The 10,719-nt window shown below is 46.9% G+C and overlaps 1 protein-coding gene across 1 annotated transcript; it reads right to left on the bottom strand.

The window, feature by feature from the left end:
* Positions 1–143: 143 nt before the first annotated feature.
* STOM (stomatin) lies at positions 144–10,259 on the bottom strand. Its single transcript, XM_032130518.1, has 7 exons — positions 10,104–10,259; positions 6,831–6,934; positions 5,893–5,965; positions 4,885–4,967; positions 2,897–3,100; positions 2,272–2,406; positions 144–1,837 (listed from the first exon to the last, which is right to left on the bottom strand). Exons 1-7 carry the CDS (start codon positions 10,150–10,152, stop codon positions 1,643–1,645), a joined length of 843 nt encoding a protein of 280 aa, XP_031986409.1. The 5' UTR covers positions 10,153–10,259; the 3' UTR covers positions 144–1,642.
* Between the last annotated feature and the right edge of the window lie 460 nt (positions 10,260–10,719).

Genomic DNA, 10,719 nt, shown 5'->3' with positions numbered 1-10,719 from the left:
CTTTTGCACATGGACTTTTTACTAAATGGCTACAGAAATTATTTTGAGGAGTTTGGGACTGCTTTGCTTTTCTCTCCTCAGAATTACACGCATTTGAGACCCTGACAAACAGTATTTTACTCTTTCAGAAAGTCACTCATTAGTAAACAGCATGTTTTTTATTCAGGATGAGAGCAAAAAGCATCTTGTGGTGTCAACAAGAATTCACTGGGGTGGCACCTGCAGCAGCAACAGCAGGAGTTACAGAGACTCATCTTCCCTAAGGATTAACCTGGAGCTGTGCAGTTGCTCTGTTTCCCAATCCAAGGTCCTGAGTACAGCAAAGCTAATTATTCCAGCTTTGTTAACTGATTCCCCCCCTCCCAGCCAGAAGTTAAGCTCAGCTTACATGAGCTGCCACCCTGACAAACACGGAGTATATTGCTTTGGTGATGCAGAGGAAAACCTGCCCAGCAGACAGGCAGAAAAGCAACAGCACTTGGGCATCTCCTGCCAGTGACGAAGGCACAGCGTGTCGAGGCACAGGTAACCAGGCCTAAACCACCGGTAAATACAGAGCTGATCGGAGCAGAAAGGGCATAAAAAACAACTTATGGAGTTTATGCTGGCCAGTGGGAGAAGGGCACTTACATCATTGATCTTGGCTGTTCTGTTTCATTGCCACCTCCCAGAATTTTAAGATGCTAGACTCAGTGTTGGTGGCAGCCTGGAGAGCCTCCCCCCAGGCAAACTCCAATTCTTCTCATTTTAATCTGTAATTACATCTACTACAGAGGTACAAACCAGGAGGTTTAACAGCTTGGGTTATGTGAGCTGAGGCTCACCTGCTTTGGGGATGAAGTGTTTAAGGCCTTACTGACTCAACAACCACTCCAGGTCTGCACAGAGCAGCACCAACAGGTGAAGCACCAGTGCAGCATCTTCTGTTAACACCACCCCTCCCTGCTCGTTACAGACATCTTACTTCTTAGAGAAATAAGGTTTTAGACCTGGATAAAATGCAGCACTTTGGCTTTTAAAAATTATTTTTAAGAGAAACAGATACAGGTGGAGCCTTTTCAGTGCTTTGAAGCAGCATAACTATGCAGACACAGCCCTGTAACAACAGCAGCCCATCAGTGACCACAAGCACGTTGTATCCATAACTACGGCATGGTTGTGCCATTCCTAGGTGGCAGAACAGACAGGAAGTTCCACTAATAACTCCTTCTCATGAATGGGGACTGGTTTAGAGAGCATGAGCCTGATTTTCAGGAGTCCCCAGGACCCTATTCCACTTCCCTTGCAGGGCTACAGACCCATTTTGTAGAAGGAATAGTTCCAAATGTTGGATCATCTCTACCACAACCTGGTTTTCTATTCTATTTGAAAAGGAGGTTTTGGATTAGTGGTGTCCCATCCAGGGCAGTATGGATAAATCTTATTTAAGATCACAACCTGCTTGTACTCCTTCTGAGAGGTTTTCAACTTCAAATATTGCAATTGTCCACATTCACAAACATTACATACAAGTTCTATAACACAGTAAAACAAAAAGGTTCCTCAGCAAACCCACTTTGCTAACACCGCCACAAGCTACACTACACAGGGAATTCAGTGCTGCAAACGTGGGCTGACCCCGAGCTCGCCCCTCCCACCCTCCCTACTCTTTCCCACCTAGGAGGCCCTGCAGGATGTTTATGGGCAGGGGAAAGACGATGGTGGAATTCTTCTCGGCAGCGATGGTGGTCAAGGTCTGCAGGTACCGGAGCTGGAGAGCAGCGGGAGACTCCGTGATCACCATGGACGCCTCCTTCAGGGCCCTGGACGCGTTCATCTCCCCCTCGGCCGCGATCACCTGGGGAGGCAAAACCAGCGGAACTGAATTCATCCTGCACAGCAAGGACAGGGAATCCACAGGGTGATTGCAGTGCTAAGGCAGGTACCAAAACCACTGCCCAGCGCTCTGGTAAGTGACCTGCCCTAGGCACATGCTTTCACCAAGCACAAGCCACTCCTGGTTGCTCTCCAGGCCCCAATGCCTGCTTTCCTCCCATCCAGAATGCAGGATCACAAAATCTGGCATCAGGTCTTGAGAATGCAATGCAAGGATTTATTCTACCTTCAAAAGCTTTTGTGCTTCTTCCAGCACTGCCTCTCAAAACCAGAGGCACTCCCCACAGCTGAAAACACTTCAAGCTGTACTTTTTTGTATCTACAAGGCCTTGAGAGGGAACGGTGTATTTCTTACTGGGGAAAACCCGAATCCAGCCCCCGGGCTGCTGTCATTACCTTGGCTCTCGCCTCCCGGGCAGCCTCTGCTTCTGCAGCCATGGCTCTCTGCAGCTGGACAGGTAACTTCACATCCTTGATCTCCACACGTTCCACCTTAATGCCCCAATCGTCTGTTGCATCATCAAGTGTGACCTGCAGAAGGCAGGACAGGTAGGTGAGGCCATGCACCTGGCTCAAACTAATGCCCAAATTTGAACAATGACCAATAAACCAAATGAATTATCCTCAAATTCTCAGATTTTCAAGGCTTTCGTATTTCTAGCATGATTTGATAGCTGTAAGAGCACAACTGTTTCAAACTAACAAAAACCCCTAGAGCTTGATTAATACATTGAAAGAATTCTGTGGCACAGAATTCCTTCAACAGCGAAGTACTGACACAAGGATCCAGGGAAGCCCTCCTCTCCTGTATCCCTTGTTGCCACTTACTAGCCCCACTGGCCATTACTCCTTTAGTTCCTCACTCTTATTTTACAGAGTGGCCTCCCAAGAGATCTTAGCTTTGCCTACAGCTCCAAATCACAACTTATCACTTAGAGGTGAAATAAATCCACGCCTTTCAGTTATCCATGGGATTGCTGCTTAACCTGCTGTTTGATGGATTGCTCCAAACTGCTCATACCTGCATGCTGTGTGCAATTTCCTCACGATCAGACAGGATCTCAGAGAGGTTTTTGGTGCCCAGGACATTCCTCAGGGTGGTCTGTGCCAGGAGCCGGGTGGCTGAGTCGGCGTTGGTGATGTTTGCCACGGCCAGGGTGGCATTCTGCACCCTGTAATAAACCACTCCATCCACGTTAACTGTCACTGAGTCCTTGGTCAGGATCTGAAAAGCAGTGGGGAAAGTACAGAATATTCCGTAAATACAAGGTTAATTATTATGACAATCACGTATTTGTTTTACTACACCAAGTCCTGGTTTTCCACTGTCTTGAAAACAAAAGTCCTCATACACATATGCTGCATGTGAATGTGTCCCAGTGTTCACTAACCTCCCAGTACAGCTCTACAAAGCTGAGACTAAATATGGAATTAGAAACTTCTCAGTGAAAAATACATTCCATTAGCTTTGCCCTAATGTTATTTTTAACCCACTTCCTCGAATTCACAGAGGGATCTGCAAGTCTTACCAGTGACAGGAAAAGGAAAAAAAGCAGAAATTTTTTACTCTGAAATTTGTCTTCACCTGGGAAGGTTTAACCAGTGATTCTGGCAAGGAATCACACCCAGGCAGGTCTCCGTGCTGCCTTTCAGTGAGGTTATACCAGGGCTGCGTGAGGCAGCCTGACAGCAGGGCCATGGGGACTGTGCTGCAGAACTGCAGCCTCCTGGGACAGAAGGGTGGCACTGCACAGGGGAGCTCAGAGAACCAGGGCCATGCCCAGAGCTGCCCTCGTTCCATGGTACACAATTACTGTTGTGTTACTTGACAGGAGAGAGGGACTTGTGAGTTACTCAACCTCCAAGGCTTACCTGCCCTGACCCTTCCCAAACTACCTCTTTTAGCAGGCTTTTCGTAACACAAAAGCTCAAGAATGAGTAACATGCACAGAAATCATATTGTACAAATAAAACTGGATTTCTGCCTCTATGTACAGAACACAAACAAACCTAAATCCATAAGCGTAATTTAATCAAGTCAAAAGAAAAACCGGATTACTGATGGCCTCACTAATGGCACATCAGCAGCTGCAAGCACATTCTGCCTGCCAGTGATTAGGTTTCTCCCAATTACTCTTTAGAGTGTACCAAGACAGCTGCCATTTGTCTCAATCTACAACTAACGATGAGCAACAAACCCATGAACGGATCTGACAGGAAACAGAGGCACGACACAGGCTGCATGAAGCATCTCTGCCTTGCAAAATACACAGATACATGAGGGATACAGTTATAACCATCAGGACACAATTGTTCACTAACTTATTTTTAGAGGGACAGTTGGGTTTTTTTCTTTTGTTATCTATGGAGTTGGCAGCACTGAGTTCAGCTGGCCTAATGCTCTGGAGATATTCTGCTACAAAGTTATGATGTCCAAGGAAAATCAGACTAGAAATCAAAGTAATTTTTTTGTTCTTTAGGACCTGCCATGAGTGGTACCACCTTCTTCATGTTCCTGTGCAGGGCAGGGCACAGAAGCCACATGCACAAAAACCCAGCAAAGGGAGCTGACCACTCATTCCCCCAGCTGCTATAAATAGCATTTGATGTATATACCAATTTCATCCCATTACTTGAGCCAGTTTATACATGTAGATAAATTGGCACAGGACAGATCACTGCTGCGCCTGGAAATCTTCCAGATTTCACAGAAGCAATTAGGGAATGTTGTATGAAGCCCAGCAGCTTTTGTTCCAAACCCCTCCCATTCCAGCTCTCAGGCAATATTCAATTATCTCATTTGGTCCTCAGAGCATCATCTGTTTTCTTTCAGTGCTCTTCTCTTACTGGATGACATTTCTAAAGGATACACGTATTCTTCACAATACATTGCACCTCTAATCTGTATTTAAACAGCGTGTTACCCAATACTGAGAGGGGAGAAGGAAAACCAAAGTGCACTAAATTCTGCAAGTACTTTAGTAGATGCAAAGGCAAATGCAAACTCACCTCCTGAGGAGGGATATCAAAAGAGATGGTTCTCATATCAACTTTGATGAAGCTGTCTGTGCAAGGCAGGACGAAAAACAAACCTGTGCCAAGAAATCCATTCAAGAAGATGTGAAAATGGGTCATTAAAGCAGATGAAACTTGTTACTGCAATAAACTGACATCCAACTGTTGTGGCTGTGCAGCTCTTTGTGAGGAGCTCAGCAGCACAACACTTGTTACTGGCTTCCAAACCAAGGTAAGATTTTCAAAAACACATGCTGAGAAACTTCAATTTATCAGGGTATCACTTACTTAGAGATTTTTAACATTTGAAAAAAACCAACCCCAGAACTGTTAACAGCTACTTTTAAAAATGTCCCCCACATAGTTACTTGTGGGGCCTAATTCTGGCAAGCATCAACCCCCTTCCTTCTGTTCTGGTGGCTGACTGAGATTCTTCAGCTTTACAGCAATGTGGAATATTGCAAAGCCTGGGTGAAAACGAAGCAAGAAGCTATTGCCCCTTTCTGTCACTCTGAGCAGCAGGAGCAACAGCTGAAAATAACATTCTTCCAGATCTCAGAGTTTCTAATATACACAGGCAACTTCTCAAAACTATCAAATACTCTACTGGCTTCTGTTACTTTTGAAGGACATCAGGGCTTCCAGACTCATTTGGTTGAACTGATACCTCAAACTTCTTTTTTCAAATAACCCATTCAATGCCATTATTCCTCCCTTTGCATTTAGTGCTTTTGATTCTGCCTGCAGATCCTACATTAACAAAGGAGAGCTTTGAGAGGGTAAAATTAAGTTTGCTGCCCTCTCAGTCCACAGTATGAATCAGAACATTCTGAGCTGGAAGAGACCCACGAGGCTCATGAAGTCCAATTCCTGTTGTAACATATCCTCTTACTGGAAGTTACAGAATTCTTGAGAAATCCACTTGCCACTTTAATGCAATGTCTCTACACAATTACTGTTTTGCTGATGACTAATTAGAACAAATTGCTGTGCAGGACATACCTGGTCCCTTTGCTCCCCCTTTTAGGATGCGTCCAAGTCTGAAGATGATGGCCCGCTCATATTCCTTGATAATCTGTAACAGATTGTTGGATGTCATGCAGGGGTTTCCAGAAGTCACATGATGGATTCCAAATTAGGTACACACCAGTCTAAGACAGTCTTGACTCTCAAATTTAACACACATTTCTCTGCTGGCTGCTTTTGAGAATTTTAGCCTAAACTTTAATGTCAAAAAGCAAAGAGCAAAAGGAAAAATCAGGACAATAGTCCACAAGAAATATTCCTCAGACTCTCAACAGGACGGCACCTGGGCAGGTCCAAGCACCAGCAGCAGCCATCAGGAATATCCTGGCAACACCACAACAAAGTGCAGTATTTATGACCCAGCAGGGATTTTTCCAGCTCCAATTCTGATGCTACACATCAGCCAAGCCAGGAGGAAAAACTCCTGTCTGGAAACTGCAAAGATCAACCTCAGAGTGACCACAGATGACAGTTTGTGTCTTCAAATGTGTCACATGCAACCACATCTATGTACATAATTACAGATGCATACTTACATACTTCATATTTAGACGTGATATACACAAAGAGATCTCCTTAAAAAAATAAAATATCAGTTCTCTAAGAGTAGTTATGGGTTCTTGCAATTATTCTGATCCTTCAAATGAGTTTACTTACTAATGACAACTGGGCAGATGTAGTAAAGATGTTAATGCAGGAATTATTTTGACCAAATATTGTAATAGCACTTTAATTTTTGGTTTGAAGATGAATGCACTGAAGTGCTGGGGTCTGCTATCTACTGTCTGCTATAGCTCAAGAAAGAACAGAGTTGGATTAATTTGTGTTTAGAACAAGTAAATCCAATTGAGAACAATAATAGCCACTCTGCATTGCTTAAAGTTTTAATCCAACTTAGCAGTGAACGATTTTACCTTTATGCACATCCATATCGAGATAGGAAATGTAAGAACAGTGAAAACAAGTGAGGTGATCACCAGGATCCATCCACACACACCAAGGCCAGTATCAGCATCATCTACAAAAGAGCAGAAATTGTCACTATTTTAACCCCAAGAGTGCCTGTTAAAGTGCCTAAATTGCATATTTATGTTGACTATTCCTTGAAATAAGTCTCTGTTAGCACTACTCCTCCGGCCAAATGCATTAGGTTTAGTTCAGAAATCAAAAGCCAAATTCTGCTTTGATTTTCACCAGTCTCTCAAAGCTGTGCAAGATAGCTGAGGGCAGAATGCTGTCCCAGTAGCATTTTTGCAGAAGTGTACCAACATTTAAGTTTCAATTCTCAAACACTTTTCTCTTCCCCAGGTTTTTCTAGTAGAGGGACTCACAGGCTGCAGTGGAAATCCTGTTCCTTTGTTTTCTGAGAAGGCAGAGGAACCTCCCTTAAGGAGTAAAACACTAATACCCCGCAGCCTGCCAGCTCTGGGACAGCATGATTAGAATTTGGGTTCTGTTCCAACCGTCAGGTGCAGATCTAAGAAAACCACAATTCTCAGACCTGTTGGACCTGGGAAGTTGGATAAGATGAGGTATAAGATTAGCTGGATGTGAAATAAAGCCTCCATAAAGAATTTCTTGGCCAGAAACTCCTCATGCCTTATTTCTGTGTCAGAAGACAGCAGCTGAAGGTGTCTCTGGGATCAAATAACGAGCTGGTGGTTTCAAATACTACCCAGTTAAAGCCATGACAAAATGTGGATTGGGAGGCATTCACAGAGCTACAGGAAGTTTCTTATCCTCCCAGCTAAGACTCTTAATGGGTTGCCAGGAGCCTGCTGCCAAGCAGGGATGTCCCAGGGTGGCACTCAGCACTCACAAACATCACATTCCTACCCTGGACAAACTGAATTTCGTGTAGAAGTCACACCTCAAATGATGTAAAATTTCAAGACTGCAGAGAGGATTTATTTAGCACCAGTGTCCCACGATGGGGTGTATTTCACAATACAAGAAGGGAGAGAGATGCTGTCTCATGGAAAACTGTATGAAATACAAGAAACATGCCTGGCATTTGTGGAATGAGCTAGTTCTGAACCATCTCATCATGGCACATGGTATCATTGGACAACTTCATCAATAGGCAATTCTTGCTCGATTTCTCAGTGAGGCTCATTGACACTGGATCCTGAGAGCAGCCAGTTCAAAGCACTCGAGTGGGACTGACAGAGGTGGTACAGAGGTAACACTAAAGCTCCTGCAGGTGATTCCTATCCCTGCCCACCCCAGAGGCTGAAAATAAAGACTTTATCCCACACTAAGTGATGGCTGACAGTATCCCTAAACATCCCACTGGAATTTTCTCCTGAGCGAAAAGGCAGGTTAGCCCAAAACTTGGATTTATAGCCTGCTGTGGTGGGCAAATCAAGGCAGGCAATGAAAAAAAAGCAAAAGTTCTTGAGCAACCTCTTTAAGAAGTAAACCACAAGGAGAAAGACTATTAAAAAAATAAAAAACGTAATTGAATCAGGCTTCAATGCCTTTAAGGCTGACTGGAACAGTTACCATTAGTTTAGCAAGAAATTATCACTTGGATCATCAAACTGTATTAATAATTTATAATATACACTTAGTGCTGGAGGGTAAGGTGAAAGTGTAAAGTTTTCATTACCCTTGAGGTGTGGCACACGCTTCATTTGTGATTTATTTTCTTCTGAAAAGACTCCACAATCCAAACAAGCATATTGCTGTCAAACACCAGAAGTGTGCCCTGACTGAAAACAAAACGCCAATTTCAATGTGAACTAGATGTCTTCAGAGGTGCTTCTCAGAGCATTTCACATGGGAAATAGCCAAAATTACGACATCTAATAACCAAACCTACGTCTAATGCCATTTACTCCATCCTTTATTGTGATCACATATGAGCTGCAGGAGAAACCACCTCAGCAGCATGTTCAGGAAAGGCTCGCAGAGACAAGATTGGAACCAACGTGACCATGGCAAGGTATTAATAACTAACAGAGTTACAGCATGAAATACAGATCCTCTCCAAGGATACCAGAACCAGCATGTGCCATTGGGCATGAGGCCCAAAGAGATCCACAGTTATTTACACAACAACTCAAATTACCCAGCCAAAGGCTTCGTACACAAAGCAACATATAAATACATTTCCTTCTCCGGTTGCAAACGAGAAAGGCATAAAATAAATAATGACTTTTGCGTTGTTTCTGAACAATGGAAGTAAAAGGAAAACATTCCAGCTTCCAGTGAGTGAAACTGTCAGTTGTGCTATCTCAGTGCATCAGCTCTAAAATGTCCTGACCCACGTCACACACTCACACCTCCTAACTGGAAGGCCAAAACCCACATCTGTAACGATGCCAAGAAGTAAAAATTCAGCACAACTCATTGCCCCACCTGAGGACTTCTACCACTTCCTGCAGTCACACCTATACAGGATTTGGCTGCGGTGAAAAGCCACAGTAGCGTCAAAAACCAATCCCTAAGTCCTCCTTGTTCTCGTTTACTGGTGCAGCGCCCCAGGGGTTACTTCTGTTAACTCTGCTTATCATTATTTGCATAGTTTTCCCGTTAGTGATCTGAGTTGCCGCACAGGGAAGGAAACCACACGACAAAGAAACCGACCCGAGTTATGCCACCGGGGCAGCTCGTGATGATGCTCTGACACGTTCCCGAGGCCCGTGTGAGGACGTGCCGGGAATCACCACCTGCGGCCCCGTTACCCGAAGGGGCAGCAGGGTCAGCCCCCGTTAGCCAGGGCTGAGGCTCATCATCCCCCGTTAACCGGGGCAGCGGGTTCAGCATCCCCCATTAACCGGGACTGGGGACTCAGATCCCCGTTTTCCGGGGCAGCGGGCTCGGCATCCCCTGTTAACTGGGGCTGGGGGCTCAGCGCTCCCCGATAGCCGGGGCAGCGGGCTCGGAACGACCCCGGGGCTGGGGTCGCTCCGGGGCCGCCGGTGACCGCTCGGCAGCCGGGGCTCAGGGAAGCGGAGGCTGCCCGGGGGGCGAGGCACGACCGCTCCTCGCTCCTCCCGCGGGCTTAACTTCGGTGAAGCATCGCCAAACTTTTCTCCGAGACTAAATAAAGCAATGATTGAAACCGAAACAAAAAAGCGGAGAGGGAGACACGAAGGCGCCCGTACACGGAGCCCGCGAGGAGCGGCCGCTGCGGGGCCGTTTGGGGACAGCCCCCTGCCCGCTCCCCCTGCGGCAGTTACCTGGCGCCCGCCGGGACTTGGCCGGGTACCCCGCTTCGTGGTCTGCCATGGTCCCCGCGTCCCCTCAGAGGCGCCTCAGAGCCACCTCCGCGTCCCCTCAGAGCCACCTCCGCGCTCCTCCGCAGCCACCGCCGTCCCCCCGCGCCTCCCTCAGCGCCGCCTCAGCGCCGCCGCCACGCGCCTCCCCCGCCCCGCCCGCGCGCGCGGGGTGTGGCCGCGCGCCACCGCCCCCGCCGCCAGGGGGCTCCACGGCCGCGGAGGGCGTGAGGGGAGCGCCGTGGAGGGAGAGCGCAGCGCCGGGCTCGGGGGGCGGCGGACGGGCAGCAGGCAGGGCTGGGAAGGCAGGGAAGGCAGGGAAGGCAGGGAAGGCAGGGAAGGCAGGAGGGGACGGCACGGCACGGCACGGAGTGTGCGACCGGCCCGGCAGGCAGCCATCGCCTGAGGTGAGTGAGCCCCGGGCATCCCTCCCGAGGGGAGCAGCGAGGAAAGTTCCAGCTGCCCCAGCCTCGTGTGTAGTTTAAAGTGAGGATAGAACAACTGTTGCATGAGGTATCATTGCTTTTCTTCCTCACACTTTTCTTCCTCTCGTGTGGAGAGTTTGGATCTTTCATCCCTT

The sequence above is a fragment of the Corvus moneduloides genome, chromosome 21 (assembly GCF_009650955.1).
Source record: "Corvus moneduloides isolate bCorMon1 chromosome 21, bCorMon1.pri, whole genome shotgun sequence".
NCBI lineage: Eukaryota > Metazoa > Chordata > Aves > Passeriformes > Corvidae > Corvus > Corvus moneduloides.
The sequence above is the reverse complement of the archived record's forward strand: the minus strand, read 5'-3'. Positions and strand labels throughout refer to the sequence as shown.

Coding starts and splice junctions, on each gene's coding strand:
- STOM (XM_032130518.1), bottom strand. CDS start 10,152: ATGGCAGACCACGAAGCGGGGTACCCGGCCAAGTCCCGGCGGGCGCCA. Junction 5,966..6,830: donor CGATATGGATGTGCATAAAG/GTAAAATCGTTC, acceptor AATCTGTTACAG/ATTATCAAGGAATATGAGCG. Junction 3,101..4,884: donor TTGATATCCCTCCTCAGGAG/GTGAGTTTGCAT, acceptor ACTGCTTTTCAG/ATCCTGACCAAGGACTCAGT.